This window comes from Ylistrum balloti, unplaced genomic scaffold (genome assembly GCF_031769215.1).
Source record: "Ylistrum balloti isolate Yb309-2 unplaced genomic scaffold, AGI_CSIRO_Ybal_v1 Utg369868, whole genome shotgun sequence".
NCBI classification, from domain to species: domain Eukaryota; kingdom Metazoa; phylum Mollusca; class Bivalvia; order Pectinida; family Pectinidae; genus Ylistrum; species Ylistrum balloti.
The window spans coordinates 681,156-705,557 of NW_026782012.1; the positions used below are offsets into that span (position 1 = coordinate 681,156).

The window sequence follows — 24,402 nt, forward strand, 5'->3', positions numbered from 1 at the left end:
AACAGAAAAGGAAGAAAAAAGATGAAGATACCAAGTACTACAATGGGTTGGAGGGTGCATTGTGGTCTTTCAATGTCCGAATGGTACAAAAAACCTGTCATGCAGTCAAGAAAATATTTTTTGAATGAAGGCATTGCGGAAACCACAACAGATGTCCCACAATAGCCATCGCTTACGACATTGGGTGAGACATAGCAGGGATATTATTTCCCCAAACTCCTGCAAGGGTCGTCAAGGAAAGAGTCATAGAAAGAATTTGAATATTTTGTGTCTGATACTGAATTAAATTGCAAGATGCTACTCACTTATCATTCGTATAATCGATTTACATGAACATGTGCTGATTGATCGTGTTGAGTTTAGGTTTACAAATCTTTATTGTCGAAAAGGGATTGGTGTTTATTTTAGATATATATATATATATATCTTAGTGGCAAATGCATTTGTTTTTTACGATTCAATTGGTTTTGAAAACTGTGCGTCTGATAAGTCCGCTCTTCAGTGCAAAACTTTCATTATTGTTTTTTAATATTGTTCGTAGGAAGAGATGGACATCTCTATGTTTAAGGAGAGAACATACATGGGCTTTGCTCATCTTGTCTTAAAAGCAATAAAATTTCATGAGATTGAAATTGAAGAATCTCTTTGTTTACTGTTGTTATATGTGAGTTACAATGTAGTTTCACACGAGCGAAATCAAATTTGCTGTTTCATCAGACCTCAATGGTATTTTTTGAATAACTAAATTAAATGTACCTCATTTTTTAAAACTTATATGAAAGTAACTGGTTCAATCCATGGTATTCTTACTCTTGTCTTAAGTTAAATAAGCAGTATTTTTAGGCACGTGTTTTAGTCTGAGAACTAAAACACCTGCGCCCGGTTGATTCCGCCCAGACAATCAGCCAAATGGTAGACAGAACTTGTTACCGAACACGCTGACAATATGCACACTGAGTATTGACTTTGTGACTTGTTTCATTTCATTTAACATTAACGGTGCTTGTTATCAAACGTGTCTACAATATACAGATGACAATTTCCAACTCAATATCTCATTACGCTATGCATGTGGATCCATATACTTAACTGGGTAAGCAAGAAATGGTAGATGACAATATATTGCAGATATTTTGTTGTGAAATATTAACCTGGTTTCGGTATCGTATTGATATAATGTACAAATTGAATCTTGGATTTGCTGGACATAGGAAGCTTTCCAAGACCAGGCATATTTTTCTCAGCTTCGTCTCAGAATATAGACCTGGCTCGTATTCATTAAGCCGTTCATATGCTCAAACTCAACTTTTGTGCTTGTACTCAAGCCACATCACCAGTGAGAACGTACTCAAACTTCGTATTCGTCAAACTTTCCGAGCACAGTAACCAAGTGAACTCTTTGATGTTTGGAGATTATTTTGTATCCCATACGAGATTTACTTTTATTAAACGTGCATCTTGTAGGAAAAAAAGTTGACAGAGTATGAGAACGAGTGAATGGCTTTGTCAATGACACGCGACTCAAAATAATACCTTCCAACGTAGATTCCTAACGATTGATTCAGGATGATTTAATAAGAAAATTTTGGTATTACGCTGCACAAGTGACGTCATTTCCTAATTGTTCAAGGTGAAGTTGCAAAAATATGAAATTTTGAGAATTTTTATATGGGGATAGTATAAATTTACGAGAGCGTGCTCTGCATGAAATCTGCATTCTCTTCAAATCCTTGTTTAGTCGTTATTCAGGGCGCACCTGTGGGAAAATAAAGGCCTCTTATAACTTGTTTCACAGTCATACTGTAGGAAATGAAGATACAATATCCAACCAACTCTGGTATTATCCCCAAAGTAGTGAAAATATGTAACAGAACAATTCTTCGTCTTATTGGTGAATAAATCAGTGCCTTAAACTTGAAGTGGTTTTAAAGTAAATGCGTAACTATATACTATAAGTATATTTTACGTCATAGTAACCAGCCATAACCAGCAGTAGAACACTTCTTCATAACGTTAGAGAGTTATTGATTATCTAGAAACACGGTATACCCTTGGCATTGTATTAAACTCTCTCTCTCTCTCTCTCTCTCTCTCTCTCTCTCTCTCTCTCTCTCTCTCTCTCTCTCTCTCTGGACAAGACCATGCTCAAGAAAATTGAGAACTTGTTCAAAACCTCGAACACAGAATTTTCGTTAATACGACTTGAGAATGAGAATAAAATAGGTGTGTACAAAACTTAAATTTGAAGCACAAAACCGTAAGTTCGACACTGATAATGGTTTCGTGAATACGGGCCCTGGTCTCTTGGCCTTACGTTAACTTTGTTTTACCAAAAACATGAAGAAAATACCAACATGACAACATAATCAAAATTAAAAATCAACTTCCATAAAACTAGGACAAAGTAAGAATAACAGAAAGACTTACATGGTGACTACTGAATCAAATGCTAGGAGAATAAGACCAAGTGTTACGGAAGAGTAAGCGTCTTCTGCTTCATCGACGATACCCACCATGTAAATATTGGTCAGTATATTGGTAAGTAATGTCACGTTCTCCAAAGAGAGACAGGCAAACTAACAAGCATCAAACACGTCCAGCTTCATGTCACACAAAGAAATAGAATATTTCTCAGTTTGATCACTATGGCGACCATAACATTTCCTTATAATTTTCATCAACCTGCATCTTTTGAACCTTTGTGTTATGAGTTTGTCTTTCAGTTGACGACTTCTTGCACGAACATCGTGATAATGGGAAGAGACCCTTGAATATCGATTCAACGGTGACATATTAATATCACAGGTTGGAGTTGCAATGATATTGCTATCCATGGACGTAGTCAATAAATTTCTTGTTATTCATAGACAATACCTCATCATTTTGTCTACAGGTGAAATTTAACGACTTGGACAGGTCTATGTGATCATTGTGGGCACCCAACTAGAATCATTTTATTTTCAACTGTTCATATTTTCATAAGAATGATACTTTCTGTACCTAAGTGATTTCAAATAATTTATTATAGAAACGTAAAACCTCTTCCATGTCCATATTCATTTCGATGTGGTTTCTTATGATAATGAACGATAATGAAATGTAACAAACCAGGACGTAAAATAGACAGAATGGACAATTTCTAGCTCGAGTGACGTATACGAATCCACTTGCTTGCATGATTTTCTCTTATTTTAGGTACATCAATGAAACATCTTCGTTTACTGTGCTCGCTAATTTTCGACAATTAACAAATTTGTCATACACAGTGTAAGGCAGTAAGAGTTTCAGTGAAATTTACATTAAAGTTAAATTGATTCGCTGTTAAGGATGCTTTCAATGTCCCTATGATGAACGTTCCATTTCTGGAGATCAGCATAACTGCATCCCCATTTGATTCGATATGCAGGGACATGCTCCAAACGATTTTTGTTCAAGATGTCGTCAACTGACATACAAGCTCGTAACACAAGGGTTAAACAGATACAGATTGATTAAATCAATGTTTAACGGTCGCCATAGTGATCCAAATTGAGGCACATTAATTTTTTCTGTGCGACATGAACCTGCATATTGGCTTTGTGATATATTTGATTTCATTTAAAGAATAATATATCATATATATGCCATATTAAGGGACAAGAAGCTCTATATAATAAAGTCAGTTCACTCCTACGTCACGCATACATAGAAACAGGAAGTCTTAGATGGTACAGCCAGTTCACTCTTACTCACGTCACACATACATAGAGACAGGACGTTCTAGATGGTACAACCAGTTCACTCATACGTCACACATGCAAGGAGACAGGAAGCCATAGATGGCATAACCAGTTCACTCATACGTCACACACGCAAGGAGACAAGAAGCCATAGATGGCATAACCATTTCCATTCACTTAATATCACGGATAAATAGCGACACGAATCCCTGAAGGGCATAATCTCTGCACTCGTTATTAATTACGTATGTACCAATGACAGGTTCATATTACTTCTTCCAAGAAATATTTTAATATTTTTAAATAATAAATCTTATTCATTGTTAAAGATCGGAATTCCTTGTTTTTACTTCGTACATAATTATCATGTGCCAAAAAATGGTTGTCTGAAGGCATTTTCTGTCGTGGAAATTCCTGATGAATAAAGATTGTGGTTTACAAAAGACTCATTTTGCATAAAATGCAACTAAGGATGGTTAAATTAAAATGGAAATGATGAAAACAATCGATGTTTTTTACCTCTGAAATTTACTCCGAGCTATTTATCTGACTTCAAATTGGATAATTATGCAGGAATCAAATTGGACAACCGGCAAAACATGTATATCAGTTTTACTAAACATCCATTACACAACTTACGGTGAGCTGAATTATGCAATTGTCTTACTTTTTTTAATGAGGCAACACTTCAGTTTTTTGTAGTTATATACCATGAGATTATGCAGCAGAACAAACAGTCGAAAGTCGATAGAACAGATTTGGTCAATACGCGTAAAAGACACTATCCGACTATTAAAATTCTAGCGGTAATTGTCTTGTTTGCTGAAGAGTAAGTTCAACTTCTTGTGACTGTATAAAATGGACTCAAAAATCGTCTCTCATCTGGTTATATAGCCCTTTGATTGCAAATACTATTATATTACAAATCTATTTCTGAATCCTATTTATATTTGTAATTATGATGTGCAATTATGACACGTAGGAAATAAATAAAATATGTTTAAACTAAATATGTTTAATTTGATATTAGTTTCTATAATATAACCCGATTATATGAATCTCCCTACAGGTCGGATGGGCGTATTCCGTCAATCCCTATTTCATAATTTCGGATCTGATCTGAAAATGATCCTACTCTGGGTTTGGTTCCTGATTGTTAAACATTGCATCACCTGTAACGGTCCTTTAAGAGTATACTGCCGAAGATCTCGAGCATGACAACCCACCCGACTGGCAACAGGTCGTAACTAACATTGTTTTGATCATAGATATTGATAAAAATCTCAGTAATATAAAACCAAACAAAACAGGCGATATGATACAAAGAAAACCGAAAAATACTTAACAATCTATATTTCAGTGTCACCTCGGGGAACTCGTGCTCGCATATCAAACACCAGACAAAATGTTAAATCATGTGATGTAGAATATGCCAATTTACCAGATCATGCACAGTTTATTTATAACAATTAGATTAATGTGCTTCAACACCATGATTTCATTCAGATTACGTCGTTAAATCAGATTCTGTAGAGCTTTTCCAATTAGGTTCAGTTTTAGGTCAATCGTTTAATGAAATTTTGTTGTTTTTTGTCACAATGACAGAACAATTCGGTTAGGGGACCTGCCGTGCATACACATCACAAAATTGTGTTGTCTTAATCTGTAAAACGGTGCTGGGGGCGAGATATTTACAAACGCCTTATTTCGTTTAAACAGAAAATCATTGATGCAAGTTTTTTAAAAATATTGTTTATAAATTTCAGAGAGCAAGTTGTGATAGAAACGTTTTAAATTAACTTTAGATGTAGAATGAAGGGAATGATGATTGATAATGTTCACTTATCAGAGCGTCCCTCAGACGGATAAAGGTACTAAATGTAAAAGTGCATGTGTTATTCAAATATGGGCTGTTTTTGATAAAACATTAAGTTAATTCAATTGAAATGCAATAAATAATTAAACAAGAACAATGTGCTTATGAAATCCTCTCCAGGCTGTAAAGAAATGCAAATAAATGAAAAGATTTGGCATTTACCAGAAATTGCAATTACGATTGTATTTAAAGTACATTTTAAATTAAAAAAAATTCCATACACGGTGCAAATCAAGTTTTATATATTTTCCCTTCTACCAAAAAATATTCTTCACAAATCTCTTGTCTATGAGAGGAACATTGCTGCTCCCTTTGCACTAAATCGCGAAGAAAACACTTGATAGCTGTTTCAACTAGAAAGCAATTCTCCTATCTCCGCCTAGATGAACATCGGGCGTGGGATAGAAAGGATCATAGTTAAACGATTCGGCACGTAGACAAATGTCTGTAATTGCAATCGAAGCCAGATACGTTATCAAGCATGCTAAAATTAAGCAGTCCATTCGAACTTGGCACTGTTTCCATTTACTATATACATGTTAAGTAAATAAGCTAATCAAGTTCAAAACACTGTCCGTTTTCCTACGTTTATAGAGGACAAGAGGACGAAATGTGTGTTTTGTGGATGGCTTAGCAACAGCATGTTTAAAAACAACAAATTTCCAGTTAGAATCCAAACAGGATTAACCACAGTGTATTGCAAATCACCTGCCATTTTGTTCTGCATGGTTAAATTATGAATCTGTTCCTACGTTTGAAGAGAACAAGAGGAGGAAGTGGGTGTTTCGTTGACAGCTTAGCAACAGCATGTTTAAAAATAACACATTTCCAGTAAGAATCCAAAGATTATTAACCACAGTATATTGCAAAGCTCCTGCCATTTTGTTCTGCACGGTTAAATAGTGACTCTGTTTAATAGCATTTTAAAGTATTGTTAATAACATGAAAATTTTGGAATGTTTATGTATTGTGGGAATGTCTGTGACCCTGGTAAACACTCATCGCGATACACTACTGGGCTAGAGAGAGATCGAGAGATATTCTATTTCGCTCGATCGGTTAAGTCCGAGACTAGTAATCTAGAAGTCCCGTGTTCGAATCCTAGCGGAGAGAGTGAAATGAATATTGACTTCTGCTACATGTATTTGAATATAAACAATCCTATACAGATTTCAGTGTTTTATACACTTTTAATGTCTAGTGAAACACTGGCTTATTTAGGCTTCCACATTAGTAACACGTAGACAAACATGTTCTTAAGATTGTGCTAAAGACTCTCAAGTTAATAAAATATTTCTGTTCAAATTTGCAATAAGGAAAACTAAATAACAAAACTGCATCATACATTCATATCTGTGTGCTGCCTTTTAAAAGTGTCACGGTTAAGAATATACAAATGTACTGAACCGTCTTTTGAAACTATCACGTATAAAAATGTACGGAATTAATCTGATTATTTGACTAGACCATCTCACCATCTAGAAATTGACATTTCTTTCGATCAATTTTGGTTTTCCTCAGACGCTTTCTAGATTTACAAAATTAGCATTATTGACGAACAGCTAAATGGTGCTCTTTATTTCATTATCTGTCTCTACAGAATCTTCTTCTAAATTTGTATTTTAAATATAGAAAGCGATTAAAGAAGCCAAAACTGACCGGAAGAAAAGCCAGATAATAAAATTAGCATACGTATTGGAACAAACTGTGCACCCTGTTGGCCTACTTTTGTTTTCATACGAGGCTGAATTAGTCGAAGAGCTATCAAAATAGGTCACAATGTCATTACAATGTCGTTTAATTTCACTTAGAGACTTAATGTCATCTTGTCTTCTATAAATAAACAAGAAATTTATTGACCACATCAACAAGAATTGGAAATCGAAGATATAACAGACTCTTCTACATTTCAAATTCAACTCGAACATTAAACTTTAACAGGTTTTGATTATGTGGGATTATGTTGACATGTTGGTATTTTATTATTGTTTTTCTTAGCTATCCGTGCGGCCACAATTAACGTATAACAAAAGATCCGTCGAGAAAAAATACATTGGATTTGAAAAATAGGTTCATTCTTGAATTAAAAAAAAAGTTGCAGGAAACTGGAGAATGTTCTTCTCGTTGTGTTTGTAAACATGAAAGTTCGCTTGGAATGAGAATGAGTGGATAAAAACGCTTGGAATGCGAATGTGTGGGTCAAGGAGCTCGGGATGCGAATGAGTTGGTAAAGACGTTCGGGATACGAATGAGTGTCTAAAGACGTTCGGGATGCGAATGAGTGCATAAAGACGCTTGGAATGCGAATGAGTGAGTAAAGACGCTTGGGATGAGAATGAGTGTCTAAAGACGTTCGTGATGCCAATGAGTGTCTAAAGACGCTTGAATTGCGAATGAGTGGGTCAAGACGTTTGGGATGAGAATGAGTGTCTAAAGACGTTCGGGATGCGAATGAATGTCTAAAGACGCTTGGAATGCGAATGAGTGGGTCAAGACGTTCGGGATGCAAATGAGTGCATAAAGACGCTTGGAATGCGAATGAGTGTCTAAAGACGCTTGGAATGCAAATGAGTGGATCAAGACGTTCGGGATGCGAATGACTGTCTAAAGACGCTTGGATTGCGAATGAGTGGGTCAAGACGTTCGGGATGCGAATGAGTTTGTAAAGACGCTTGAAATGCGAATGAGTGGGTCAAGACGCTTGGAATGCGAATGAGTTGGTAAAGACGCTCGGGATGCGAATGAGTGGGTCCAGACGTTCGGGATGCGAATCAGTGTCTAAAGACGCTTGAAATGCGAATGAGTGGATAAATATGTATCCTTTTTACTTTATCTGTATTTCGATTAGACTTTCAAACAATGACTGCAGAAACAGAAGATGCTATAATTTTCCAAATTATATGACATTCTGATTTTCACAATATTTTATTCTTTCGAACTGATTAATTGACCATAACAACTTTGACCTTCAAACATATATGACAATGTGAATCTGTTATATATAGATGATAAGTTTCATATGCGAATCTGGTGCTTAGTGGAGTCTATTAAAATAAAGAATTGCTACTTCCCTTGAATAATCATTAAGTAGGAAAACAAATATATGGTATTTTACCAAACGCAAGAATCGTCATTTAAGTTAAAAATGAAATGTCTGATATCATACTATTGAAGAACACGTATCACAACGAATTTGGGCACTGGCGGGGAAAAATATTTTATACTGAATTTGTTAAAAAGTTAAAAATTAAAAGATACATAGATATTTGTTTTTTTTAATATTATTGTTACCGATGCGTAAACCAGCCAGAAATTTAACTCTCTGCGAAAATTAAGTTTTAAAGTATATGTATTTCTTATAAAAGTAAGAATATGCATTGAAGGCGGTAAAGTCGATTCATTGTTGGAAGTAAAACATGGACATACCGTAACAATACGGAAAGACTTCAGTTCATGTTGTCATTGGTAAACCACGATCAAAAACTGAAACCTTCATCAGGAACTTAACAGCTGGAGACCGACATTCAACCCGTATGTTTTATTTTCCTTTTATGCAGCATCAGGTCGTTAGTCCGAAATAAAAATAACTCAATTCGTGACATCGAAGTGTATCATTTAAAAGCGAGTGAGATGGTGATATTAAGGTTTGAAATCGGATAGCGCGCGCTAAAGTACAGGACAAATTAGGTTTCACATTAGAAGTGTTGGACACAAAATTACAGCTTGTAAATTGTATCCCATTCATCATCTCCTATTCCAGGTGGCCAATGATTATAATACAGAAGATATCACGTCGGTATTCTTCATTTTCTATGATTTGATGCCCTTAGTGACAGCTCACTGCCAGACGTGAAGTAAATACAGATGTATCTATCGAACGTAAAATACCGGTTTTAGATACATATCAAGTGCCGGTACGGAGCCCTATCTTCAAGAGTTTAAGTTTTTCGTTTGCTGCTCATATTTCGAAGTGATTTGCCACAATAGTGATAATATGCCTGTATTGTGTATACCAGTGACGTAAATGAAATCAAACTCAATATAAAATGCATGGTGAATTGTGTTTACGTGCCTTCAGCTGTCTTCTTTGTAGGAATGTTCTCGTGGCGAGAAAACGTGACTCGCAGTCAAGAAAGCTTGTCAAAACGGCCGTTTAAACGAGGTTCGATCGCGAGTTTGGTGATGAAAGGGGTGGCCACTGGCTGCGTTAGACAGGTGGCTGTTAAATAAGGTATCATTAATGAGCAAAAACGATTGGGAGGGTCTGAAAACGGCCGTTATAAGCAGGTGGCCGTCTAACTAAGGTAGCCGTTATGACAGGTTAGTCTGTATCAGCATCTGCAATCTTACCAAAACGTGTCAATGTTGACTTCGAAAGTGTATACATCCTAAATCCACTTCGATGCATCGGTTGCCAAAAGTTTGATCATCATTTCAATAACTGTAAAAAACAGAAAGGTTTGTGCTAAATGTGGAGTTGCGGGTCACGAAGACGGGTTGCAGATGGTGCTTGTGATGGTCTGGCTCGCTGCACGAAATGTGGTAGTTGGACAGTATCCAGCATATTCCAGAGATTGCTCTGCCTGGCACGAGGAAAGAGACCCTTCGCGTCAAATACACAAACAACATTACCTTTCCCGAGGCAAGGAAGATTGTTGAAATGCCTATTTCGGGTCCATCTGATGCCAGTCGTGCAAAGGTTGGTATTACGACCGTGGAGACCAGTGATGCTGCTACACAGACATGTGATGCAGGTACACAGGCTGACATGGCATTCGGCCTACCGCTTCAAAGCCTTCTTCAACACAGTCACCGTGACCACCACCATCACCATCAAAACAGAATCAGAAACCCCAATCTCCATCAACTCCTGCTCCCAATCAAAAAGTGAAAAGCCAGCCCAAACAGAAAATTCAAATTTCCTCGGATAGAAGAAAAATGGTATGACGACCCAATTCACACTTTCAGCAAATTCGGCTCTCTGGATATTGAGTACCAGGTAGCTACTTCCAAATCCTCCTAGATCTCTATTAAAGCTGTCAAACCACCTAAGGTTAAACAAGTAGTCTAGTTAATTATCACTGGTTCCACACTTATCTCTACATATGTTAGTAATAATGGATACAATAATCCAATGGAATTGTAAAGGTCTTCTATCCAATATTGATGAAATTCTTCGACTGTCTCAAGAACATAACCCTAGTGTAGTCTATCTCCAAGAAATGCTCACCAGAACCGTAACAAATATCAATTTCAGCAAATATTCATTGTTTAATTGCGTCGGTCCTGTAGGCAACAAAGCAACCGGTGAAGTTGCTATCCTTGTTGGCAATCAAGTTCCTCACAAAAACATACCATTAAATACTCACCTCCAGGCAACTGCTGTAAGTGTTACGCTCCATAGAACGCTAACAGTATGCTCCATCTATCTCCCTCCAAACTCTGATTTTACGAACAACCAACTAGACGAACTCCTATCGCAACTGCCTCCCCTGTTCATGCCTTTGGGTGAATTTAATGGTCATAAGAAAAGGGTTTATCCGGCAATAATGACAGAAGAACAAAAATTGAAAAACTTGCATCGGAAAATTACCTCTTTACAATAATAAATCCATCTTCCGGAACATTCTCCCACATTGACTTAACGTTATGTCCCCCATCGTTGTCATTCAATTTCGTGACGATCTCTGTGAAAGCGACCACTTTCCAATATTTCTAAGGAATTGTGGATCCTCAGAGAGCGGTCATGTACCCCACTGGAAATCATATAAAGTAAATTTGAACATCTCAGTACCAAACTTCTCAACAAAATCCAGAACTACCTTTACTATAAAATCCAAACGAAAGTACAACAAAAAACCTTGGATTAATGAAGATTGTGATAAAAATATTAGAAATAGGAAAACCGCGTGGAGGCAATTTAAATATAATCCGACAAGCGAAAGAGTAAACAATTGTAAAATTATTAGGGCAAAATACCACCGTCTTATACGGTTACACAAAAGATTGTCATGCAGATCTCATGTGTCCAAATTAAATTCTAACACATCCACCAAAAAGGTATGGGATATGATTGAACGAATCAGCGGTAAAACATCATTCAGAGCAATTAGACATCTGAAAATAAATGTAAAATTAGCCACATCGAAATTTGATATTGCAAATTCTTTAGGATCTGCGTCTGCAAATAATCATTCCAAGCAGTTCAAAAGAAAAAAAAGAAAAAAACTAAGAAATGAAACATACAACCAATCTTTCTCAATGTCAGAACTTCGAGAATCTTTGAAAAAAAATCACATGACTCTGCAACAGGACGTGGTGATTTCACTGTTAGTTCCTAATACACCTACCACAATCATTATTAGAAAAAAGCTTCTTGATATTTTTAATGATATTTTATTAGATAGGGTAATGTCCCAAAGTCATAGAAAAAGCCTACTTTGATTCCTATCGCCAAACAAGGTAAATGATTCGACGGATCCCTCCAGCTACCACTGAATATCGCTCACGAGTTGCGTTTGTAAAACTCTAGAGCGGATGATAAAATCAAGATTAATTTGGTGACAGTAATCCAATCACATAATATCACCTCGGGGTACAAACGACCATTTGGTTAGTCTTGAAACCTTTGTGCATGAGGCTTTTCTAAAAAAAAGAGCACTTGGTTGCAGTTTTCTTCGATTTGGAAGATTTGATTAACACAACGTGGAAACACGGCATAATGAAAATCTGTACGATATAGGTACAAGAGATAACCTACCAAAGTTTCTGATTATTTATCAGATAGAGTTTCTCAAGTCCGGCATCGAACGACCATTTCTGAAGTTCATCAGCAGGAAATGGGTGTTCCACAAGGCAGTATTCTCTCGGTCGGTTACACTTTTTTGACTTAAAATTAACAGTATTGTCAAAACATTATCCCCTTCAATGGCGGGCGCTCTTCATGTCGATGTCTTCTTTACATGCTAGCGATCTAAGCATATGAATACCACCGAAAGACAGCTACAACCATGTCTGAATCGACAACAAATTTGGGCAGATGAAAACGGATTAAAATTTTCACAATCAAAAACAGTTTGAATGCATTTTTGTGAAATACGGAAACAACACTACGATCCAAATCTATCGCATTGTTGTGTACCCATTCCGGTTGTTTGGCAAACCCAATTCTTAGGTGTATAATTCGACAGGAAACTGTCGTTCCTTCCACATGTAAGGCACTGAATATTCTAAAGGTGGTGTCATACTCAGACACTGTTCATCACCAGGGTCTGACGCTCTCTCTTGGATCTTTTAAGACAACACCAGCAGCAAGCCTCTATGTAGAGGCTAACGAACCATCACTATATAGCCGTCGAAATAAATTGGCTTTGAAATATACCATTCAGATAAACTCAAATCCTTCAAATCCTACTTTTTCACCTGTATTTGATCCAATATATAAATCATTTATTCAAAACAAACCAAAGACCATTCCACCATCCGGTATTCGGATTTCGCTCATTTACAAAAAACAAATATTGATATTGACCAAATTCAGTCCTTTGGAACGTTAGAAATTCCACCATGGCTCTTGAATTCACCTGAAACTGACTTTTTACTTCATGAAATGGTTAAATCAGACACTGGCAGTTGCACCTTTCGTTCATTCTTCTCGAAATTGCAGTCAAAATATAAAGCATTTCTACATTTATATACTGATGGTTCAAAGGTAATGATAAGGTTGTCGCAGTCATTGTTACACAAGATGGAGTCTCTGAATGCCGGCTACCGAAAAACGCTACAATATTCTCTGCGGAAGCGCGAGCTATCTTCATCGCTATTGAATATAATCAAACAAAGTATTGAGAGCTGTTATCTATTCAGATTCTCTTTCTGTACTACAAAGCCTTGGCAATAGAAATGTCGAAAACATTTTCATTTGTGATACATTAATACTTCATCAACTTTAATATTGCCTTTTGCTGGGCTCTTTAGCACATGAGAATACCAAGCAATGAAAAAGCAGATCGTGCTACAAAGGAACCTTATCGCCACAACCTGTTGTTTTTAAACTTCATTTTACTGATTTTTAACCAATTTATTGATCAATTTTAACAGCTCAGTGGCAGGAGTAATGGAATCTATATATCAATGATAAATTGCACTCCGTAAAACCTATAATCGGTGAATCGTCTCCTTGTTATAGAGACAACCACCGAGACGGAGTTGTCCTTGCCTGTCTTCGGATGGGCAATACATACCTTACACATACATATATGTTGAAAGGCGAAGATAATCCTCGGTGCATAGGATATGATGAGCCATTCACCGTTAAACATTTTTTTTCATTGGACTGCATTGACCTTCTGTCTACTCGAGAATTTTTTATCGTAACGTTACAAGTCTAAAGACCCCTTTTGAAAATTTTGAGATTTGTAAAATTATAGGTTTTCTGATAAATGTTGGTCTACGTTTGTGATAATACAACCATTTAAGTTTTTTAGCATTTGTCTTTTATCTTTCAGTTTGTTTGATGTTATTTCCTTTTTGGATCGTTGTGTGTTTTACCGTTTGTGGCCCTAATGACCTTTTATGAGTTGACGGGCCGTTAAGAATGTAATAATAATGATAATAAATGTGCGACATGAACCTGGACGTGTTTGATGCTCGTTAGTTTGCCTATTGGTTCCGTTGAAGTATACCTTGTTCTCATTTGAGAACGTGACATTTTATACTTACATTAACCATGAATTTCAGTGTGGGTGTCGTCGATGAAGCAGAAGACGCTTACTCTTCCGGAACACCTGGTCTTATTCTCCGTGTACTTTTTCAGGGGTCTCCGTGTAAATCTTTCTTTTCTCTTATTTTGCCTAGTTTTATTGAGTCGGGTTTGTGTTATGACTATGTTGACGTGTTGGTAGTTTCTTGTCTTTTAACTTCCTTCAAGTACTAACAATCACCATATCTAGTACAAATTTGCATTTTAACTTAATATGGTCAAAATTGAGATCATTGATACCAAAAATAGGTTTTCGAACTCCTGGTCCTGCCGACTTGTTTTTCTGACAAACTTTCATGACAATTCATACACTTCCTCGCGAGCCTTATGGCTTTTGCAGGTATAAGTGTCGACCTCTTGGTTTCAAAACTGAGACCACTGTTTCTATTGTCGTCTTCATATTTCTTTTCCAATTGTCGTGAAAGCTTCACACAGGATCTCAAAACCGTCTTTTTCCTTCGAGTTTGCATCTCGACCCTCCTGAGACAAAACTGAAGTAACTTACTATACAAAAGATTTCAATCATTCTCGCTTTAACGACTTTGTTATCTAATTGTCATGAAACTTCATATCCACAGATGATTTTTTGTTTGAGTTCACGTGTTCACCTCTTTAGGAAAAGTGTCCCATTCTATTAGATGTTTTAATGCCAATAATATTTAGTAGAATCTATAAAATGTGATTATTTATTACAATTATCAGACATATAAGGTAAATATTTTTTGATGTAATGAATGTATTACCGATAAATTCCCGTTGTGGGTGCTTCGTATCGCCTATGACGTCATGTTAAGATATGACAATGTTTCATATATATTTTAAACACTATTTCTAATGAAATTTGTCAAATGATGGATCAGTGTGCCTCCCATTTATAACTTGCTTGTACTGAATTTAACTCGTCTTCAAGAATATCGTGAGGATCCCTTGTATTACTGACGAGCCTTAGCAGAAACCTTTGATGTAGTTTCATTGTTTGTTTACATTCCATTGATAAATATCTTTCTATAAAACGTGTTACGTAGAACCCTTCCACAGACATTAATATCTTTTCGTACGTGATAATGACAATCCATCCTGAAATAAATTGCTAAGAAATCAATGCGTAAATTGATGTATGGATGGGATAATAGACATTTCTTTTGTGGCGATAATGTCACTCTTAGATGTCACGTAAAAAGATGATTTAAGAAATATTTTTTGTATGAACGAAATTTGGAGAAAATGCGAACTTTCTAAGAAATAACGAGCTATTCAAGGAGAACGAAATATTGAACTACATTATGTAAATATAGAAACATTATACATCAAATGTATACAGTGCACAATATACCTCGTTATTATTGTCCTTATATTGAAAGTGTCGGCTACCTCAAGACGTTTACATTACAAGTAACAATTGTATTTGAGATTCAAAAAGAAAATCACGAAAAATGCTTGAAGATTAGTGATTTTGCAAATTCGTGTTGAATTGGCACTTTGAAATTCTGATAACGATGGAAAAACACGTTATAAAACATTGTATGTAGATAAAACATGATAATTCACGAACATTTCCCATGGTAGATGTTTCTGAATTATTAGCAAGGAAACAAGGTACGTCGCAATAGTCAAACTGTGTTTTCTTGTATTGAATTCCACATTATAAAAGGGTATTGCTGCTTTTCATAACTTTTTAATAGGCTATTTCATGGTAAGTATTGGCGGTGATGCTTGCAATGACATATCACGTGATTGAACTTAATTATCTTGTTTGACATCAATAAACATGTGACAAGTAATGAATAGTCCCTGTTATCACGTGATTAAAATTATTGCTATTGTTTGACATCAGTAATCATGAGATAAGTAATGAAATATCTCTGCTATCACGTGATTGAAATTAATGCTCTTGTTTGACATCAGTAATCATGTGATAAGTAATGAATGCTCCCTCCTATCACGTGATTGAAATTAATGCTCTTGTTTGACATCAGTAATCATGTGATAAGTAATGAATGCTCCCTCCTATCACGTGATTGAACTTATTGCTCTTGTTTGACATTAGTTATCATGCCATAAGTAATAAATGGTCCCTCCTATCACGTGATTGAACTTGCTGTTGTTTCTTGGCACTAACTATCATGTAATATTTACTGTTGATGTTCTTTACTATAACATCTGACAAAAACTGTTGTTCTTGATTCGCATCAAATATCATGTGATCATCACTGTGTTTGAAATTGTTATCAAACATAAATGAGAATAACCATCTTCTTAGAAGTAAATACTACGGAAGCGTATTCCGGCCACGTTGTGTTTTATTTTAACTCGAAATTTCCGAAATTTTGAGTTAATAAGTCGGAATTTCGAGTTGTTCGACTTACTAACTCAAAATTTCGGATTACTAGCTCGGAATTTCGAGTTGCTATCTCAACATTTCGCGTTGCTATCTCGAAATTTCGGGATAAGATCTCAAAATTTCGGATTACTAACTAAAGATTTCGGATAACTTACTCGAAATTTCGAGCAAAATTTCGAGTTAAAATAATACACAACGTGGCCAGAATACGCTTCCGTAAAATACTGATTCTAAATGAATGAATCTTCTGTATAATATCGACCCCCATGCAATTAGTACATGCTGTACACAATACAGTTGTAATGACCCGCTTCGGAATTTTGTTGCAACTGGGGGCATGGTGTTTCATAAACGCATCTTGTTGATAGCAGGCTAATATTACTTATTGGAAATAGACACATTTCAATATCGATTATTTATCGTCTGTAGCAATATCTAATATATATTTTCATTTATGAGACTGGCGACATTGAGTCTAAATATAGCTCATTTGTTCATAAAACGGTAACATGACATGCCATGATAGGACACTTCGTACTTGTTAACCTTACATGCTCTACTTTCGGTTTCCGTTAATGATGTATGACTGATTGCGTCCGATACGTGGCATAAGAACACAATTACATGATTTTTTTTCAGAAATCCATTATATAATCGGTAAAGAACAAAATATTGTTTTAATACGCCATTACCCGGAATGTGTCATTTGAATAAAACGCAAGGTGTGCCATACATTTCATTCATCCAACACACTGTTTCAACGCCTGGTCACAGAAGCTACTAATACAACTTGAGAAGGGTGTGGTCATATAGCTTGCACTGCATCTTTATTAAAACAATGGTCGTTGGTCTATTTTAGAAGACTGGATAATAGTGTTTATTCTCAAAAGATCTGTCAGATGCTGTCCTCCGGATATTAGATTGGACAACTGCTGGGATGTGATTAACAATAAGTGCCCTATTAGTCCTGTCTTCTCCTTACCATTACATCCAAGTGGGGGTTAAATGTCTATCCTCGATAATTTTTTTTTTTTTTTTTAGTAACCACGCTGAGCTTTCTCTTACAAATGTCCTCTAAATACTAAAATGCGATTTTTTTTTTTGTAATTTGTCCAAATATTGCAAAAACGCTAACTGACACCATGTAGTATTCGAGTTACCAAGTTCTCGGCACAACGTGGGCAGTTGTTATTTACATCAATATTCGGCGTTCACTGTTTTGATTCTAACTATGTTCGACCCAAACATCCACAATTTGAAAGAGTTATAATTCGTGTCATAGAGTTATTTGTTATCACAATCGCAGTTCACATTTTTTTGTTGGTGTTTTTTTTGTTTTTGCTTGTTATTATTTTTCACCACGGCCGCTGTAACATGTGTCACTGGACCCCATGGCCAATATTAGAAAAACAAATCTTAGTCACAAGTTTATTTTAAAAACAACTAATATGTTAATATTTATCAATGATTACGTCGTTTAAATAATAATAATATATTGAATTAAAGTAAAGTCCGGTTGAGGTGAAATGAATATATGGTTGAGAATATACATATGCACAAATAAACATTGCCACATTTATTTGATAAAGGTACCATCACACCGCCTCATCTAAATGTTGACCTTTTCAGTCACTATTGATTTTACCCATAGGTTTCAAGAATAAGGCCCTTTCTATCACAGACAGGTCCTAGAAGGACGAAAGCAGCTAGGCACTTCTGTATCTAATTCTAAATTCTGTTGGAAGGTACTTTCCACTTGTGTGGCTTTGTTCAATCTTAAGCAAACGATAAAGTATAAGTAGACTGTGATAACATGCTAATATATTGATCAATTTTAAAATCAATTATTGCGTAATGTCCAATGCTATAACTTTGTTAATTTACCAAAAAAGAGTATTTTTCACCTTTAAGATGTTTTATGGTAACATGATGTATCGGTTCTTCACCAAGACCAATCCTCTACCAACCTAGTATTGATCGTTTTAAATGGAATAAAGAATTCTAATCTTGAGATTCCGCCGTTAGCAGTGTCTGAGATGTTATATGATGTGGAAACAGATTAAATCAGAAGTCCTCATTAGCGGTTTCTTTGATCTCCCAATTGAGAGATGACAGTGGTTAATTTGTCTGACAATTTTTATCATTTATCACAGTTTTCTATCTAGCCTTTTTTATCCATGTTAGATACAGGTTACTGACCACTAATGCGACAGTGTTATATTACCATCAGCTGGTAAAGAAAATCTATGTCGTGACCATCAAACGTTGACCAAACTACTTCAAAAGACAGTATATAATTTACCAATGAGATATGTAACAAACAAAAAAAAATAATGAAATATGATATCCCTGATCTTCCGGAACACAAGGTATTCATTTTCTTTTGAAAATGGTATGTATTTATGTCTTTCTTTTACTGGTATCTAAAAGATGCGAGTATATCTTTATTTTTCTTCATCATTTGTTTGAATTTTTCGTTAGTTTCTGTTTCTTTGTTTCTGAATCTTGTTTGTTTGTTTGGCTGTTTTTTCTTTGTTTTTCAACAATTGTAAAAAAAAAAGAGTATAACTCCCCTGACTGATATTTTGGGGAAGGAGGGGACTTTACATGACAGATGACCCATTGTCTTTATCATGTTTCTAAGTGGCAGGCGATGATAGCATACTAAAGTTATGATATTTCAGGGTGATGACACTTTAAAAGTGTCCTTCAATAGACCAATCATGTGTGAACATCACCTTCCTATGATACCTTCCTATGACCTTTGAACCTGGTTGTTAAGGAGACGTAAATTCCCAAATAAACTAGATATCCGTCAGAATACGGACCGAGACTCGGTTTCAACTAATCACTCACACTTAGCCATCATGGCCGCACACGCCAACCATTTCCTGTTTTAAACATTTTTCGTTTTCAATTTTACTAGCTATAATAAAATGCCACACCTAAATTAAGACGTGGTTTAGTTGACAAATCACGCGCTGACGTTTTATAACAACTTCAGTGTGCTGTTTTCTGTTTATCTAACGGAATGCTTTCTCAAAGGAAGTGTACGAATGTCGAGAGGAGAAAAAGACGAAAAAAAAAAAAAAAACTACATCGAAAGCTACATATATTCTCATATCAGCGAATTTTTCTACACGGTCTCATATACAAGCCTAAAATGAACTCATATTTACAGGCAGGTAAAGACTATTCATTAATAAAGTGTAATTCATTCTCAATGAATAACAGGGTGACAATAGGAATTGCATTTCAATTGTTCATATTGTAATGGGATTTAACATATCTGCATTTGTAATCACCATTTATACTTCTCAATCTCCCTGGGTTAACACCACAGTTAAAAGCTGCATCAATGTTAGTAATCGAGATAAATGACAAAATTAGATATCCATGCTGTGTGAAAATGAAAGGTCTCCGGACGTGTCTTTAGGATGTCGATAGACAGACCTTTTAAAAAAGACTTCTAACAATCTTACAACTTATCAAAACTGCAAAGTGGCGCTAAAAACTGAGATCTAAGCACTTTAAAAAATATTGAATATCGACGGTAATGAAGGATTTCCAAATCATCCCCAGACTTCAACGACCGAGTCCAGGTGTTGTTGGAAAGTCATTCTGATACGAAATATCAATGATTTTCCGAAAACGTCGTCTCAGATGTAAATGTTGGGTTTGACTTCACCGACAGAGTATCACGTGTTTGCGAAGCCATATATGCTCGAACTTCTCCTTGCATTTAAACAATAGCAATAACCAATAGTAATTTGGCAGTACTTATATCGCCTTTATTAGTCGGAGTATTCTCCGACACTTGTACTGAAAATGCAATATGAGAAGATAGAAAAGGTGTACCTTAACTAGTCCCTAAAACGTACAGTGTACCTTAACTAGTCCCTAAAACGTACAGTGTACCTTAACTAGTCCCTAAAACGTACAGTGTACCTTAACTAGTCCCTAAAACGTATAGTGTACCTTAACTAGTCCCTAAAACGTATAGTGTACCTTAACTAGTCCCTAAAACGTATAGTGTACCTTAACTAGTCCCTAAAACGTATAGTGTACCTTAACTAGTCCCTAAAACGTATAGTGTACCTTAACTAGTCCCTAAAACGTATGGTGTACCTTAACTAGTCCCTAAAAGTATAGTGTACCTTAACTAGTCCCTAAAAGTATAGTGTACCTTAACTAGTCCCTAAAACGTATAGTGTACCTTAACTAGTCCCTAAAACGTATAGTGTACCTTAACTAGTCCCTAAAACGTATAGTGTACCTTAACTTGTCTCTAAAACGTATGGTGTGCCTTACCTTGTCCCTTAAACCACATTAGGTACAGCTTGGTACTAAACACCAGTTCAACCACAGTAGGTACAGCTTGGTACTAAACACCAGTTCAACCACAGTAGGTACAGCTTGGTACTAAACACCAGTTCAACCACAGTAGGTACAGCTTGGTACTAAACACCAGATCATCCACATTAGGTACAGCTTGGTACTTAACACCAGATCAACCACAGTAGATACAGCTTGGTACTAAACACCAGGTGGACCACATTAGGTACAGCTTGGTACTTAACACCAGATCAACCAGATTAGGTACAGCTTGGTACTTAACAGTAAATCAACCACATTAGATACAGCTTGGTACTAAACACCAGATCAACCAGATTAGGTACAGCTTGGTACTTAACAGTAAATCAACCACATTAGATACAGCTTGGTACTAAACACCAGATCAACCAGATTAGGTACAGCTTGGTACTTAACAGTAAATCAACCACATTAGGTACAGCTTGGTACTTAACACCAGATCAACCACATTAGGTACAGCTTGGTACTAAACACCAGATCAGCCACATTAGGTACAGCTCGGTACTAAACACCAGATCAACCAGATTAGGTACAGCTTGGTACTTAACACCAGATCAACCACGTTAGGTACAGCTCGGTACTAAACACCAGATCAACCAGATTAGGTACAGCTTGGTACTTAACAGTAAATCAACCACATTAGATACAGCTTGGTACTAAACACCAGATCAGCCACATTAGGTACAGCTCGGTACTAAACACTAGATCAACCACATTAGGTACAGCTCGGTACTTAACAGTAAATCAACCACATTATATACAGCTTGGTACTAAACACCAGTTCAACCACGTTAGGTACAGCTCGGTACTAAACACCAGGTGGACCAGATTAGGTACAGCTTGGTACTAAACACCAGATCATCCACATTAGGTACAGCTTGGTACTAAACACCAGTTCAACCACGTTAGGTACAGCTCGGTACTAAACACCAGGTGGACCAGATTAGGTACAGCTCGGTACTAAACACCAGATCAACCAGATTAGGTACAGCTTGGTACTTAACACCAGATCAATTACATTAGGCATAGCGTACTTTTTAAAACAAGACCAACCACGTTAGCACTTTAGGAGCAAACATTGAAACAATCTGTCTAGGCGTTTTAAGACAGTTCGGACCTAAAACGTCACGCAAAAAAAATCGATATTGTCTTTTTGGAGGCAGTGCATTGTGAAGTACATATACACTAAAAGGTTAATTTCACAAACAGCTGTCGTAGTTGCTCTGATTTAAAACAGATTCCTTTACTCTTTTTAACGTGTCATCTGAAATTTAGATATTTAATAAGTTTCTATCAATCACAGTTTGTATTTCGTTAAATTTAAAGTTTTAAAACAGTTTTCTATTTTTATTTGTGTTAGATGTGTTTTTGTTTAAGTGTCCTTCTCTAGTGTTCTTTGGCCATCGATACCTCTTATTGTCGATGCCCTGTAACATTATACAAATCATTCAAACATATTTCGTAACCTTAGTCATCTCTTTCAAAACATCATTATTTTCTTATGTCAGAATATCATTTAATTTATGACTTGTTAAAACTTAACAACGGGAATAGAGGTATGACCTCGTTTGGCCAAGCAATTGCTTTTTTCGTTCGCAGCTTGGTTTTCAATCTTTTTTTTTTTTCATTATGAAAATTTTTAAGTTATTTTCGACAGACAATAAATAAGTGATCATTTCTAAAGCTTACTGGTCAGTGTTTTATACATACTGCTATATTAGTTAGTCAGTCAGTCAGTCAGTCAGTCAGTCAGTCAGTCAGTTAGGCAGTTAGTTAGCTAGTTAGTTATGTAGTTAGTTATGTAGTTAGTTAGTTAGTTAGTTATGTAGTTAGTTAGTTAGTTATGTAGTTAGTTATGTAGTTAGTTAGTTAGTTATGTAGTTAGTTAGTTAGTTATGTAGTTAGTTAGTTAGTTAGTTAGTTAGTTAGTTAGTTAGTTAGTTAGTTAGTTAGTTAGTTAGTTAGTTAGTTAGTTAGTTAGTTAGTTAGTTAGTTAGTTAGTTTTTTGTTTTCAAAGTTATTTTAGGTAAACGATCTGGAAGCCAACATGAACTTCAGTTCAGTACTTCCGTGAATTAGCACTAAGAAGTCGGCTTCAGTTCCGCGCTATCACAAAGAACTTAAACTATAATAAATAATTAAAAGTTGTGTACATACCTGATGAAAGTAAAACGTCGGGACTGAGTTGTTGGTTGGCGGAAGATGTCCGATGTCCGTTGGAAGGACGTCCGGCTGTCCAATATCACCTCCGTTATCCGTAATATTCATGTTTTGTACTGAATCAGAAATGCCGCATACAAATCTACCTTTATATTTCGCCTCTTTATCAAATATCTCTGCGGTTAGTTTAATGTTAAATGAACATAATGTCCACCATCCATCTAGATCGTCATCAGAACTTTTGTTAAAGAACAGCGCCAGTCACTGCAGGTACCACTATAAGAATGTGCAGTTCACTAAATCCACCATTTAAACACTGTCCGATGCAGTAAAGAAGATCACGTGATCACTTACGTTGTCATGTTCATGCCCAATTAGTTTGATTCCCTCGTATTGAAAAAAAAGTTTTGATTAAATTGATTACGTTAAGAATGTTGTGCTTGTTGGTATTCTTAGTCACGTGCAGTTCCATGCGTAACGACTTGATTTTTTTCATTTTTGAAAGTTAGAATTATCTAGAATGAATAACTTCATTGTGAAAATATTGCTATTGCATAATATTTCTACTGATATTCATACACAAATTATTTTCTGTCTCCAAAATTGGACTCAGCAAGTTAATCTTGTCGTCCAAAACTCCTCATATTTCTAAAATAGATATTATTCCTGCTCTGAACTACTGTGGTATTTGGTATACCGTCGTGTTTTATCTAGATTGTACCCCTGACGGATGTCCACCCACCACGGCTCGTTCTGGAGAGTGAATGTAGCCGTATATATTGGCACCACAATAAAATATTCCACCTGGAATCGGTGAATCCGGGTCGATATCTCGGAAACGGTATTGTCCAAAGGGACCGTACTGCTCTGTACAGACACTGCACAGCTGACGTGGAAACCTTTATATTGTTTTCCACAGCTAATAACAAATTTAAAACACCTGTAGTATTAAATATGGAATTTGTTTAGTGTCTTATTTCATGTTGACTGTGTTTCGATAAAAATTACACTACTCGAAAATAAGCGTTAGAATCTTACGTCAACCGAAATTAATTCATTGTTCTATGCTACAGTTGAATTTAATATAATTCAAGACTTGGGGACGGTGCTGTCAGAATGTTTGATTTTAACAAATCCACAATTCTGAATGAATAGAACTCTATACGAATGT

The 24,402-nt window shown here is 35.9% G+C and overlaps 1 protein-coding gene across 1 annotated transcript in view; it reads right to left on the reverse strand.

The window, feature by feature from the left end:
- LOC132545948 (cardioacceleratory peptide receptor-like) overlaps window positions 1–23,339 on the reverse strand; it is a 51,423-nt gene extending 28,084 nt beyond the window's left edge. Inside the window, exon 1 of the mRNA XM_060209629.1 lies at window positions 23,229–23,339. Within this exon, the coding sequence (XP_060065612.1) occupies window positions 23,229–23,339 (111 nt within the window). The remainder of the gene's footprint in view (window positions 1–23,228) is intronic.
- Between the last annotated feature and the right edge of the window lie 1,063 nt (window positions 23,340–24,402).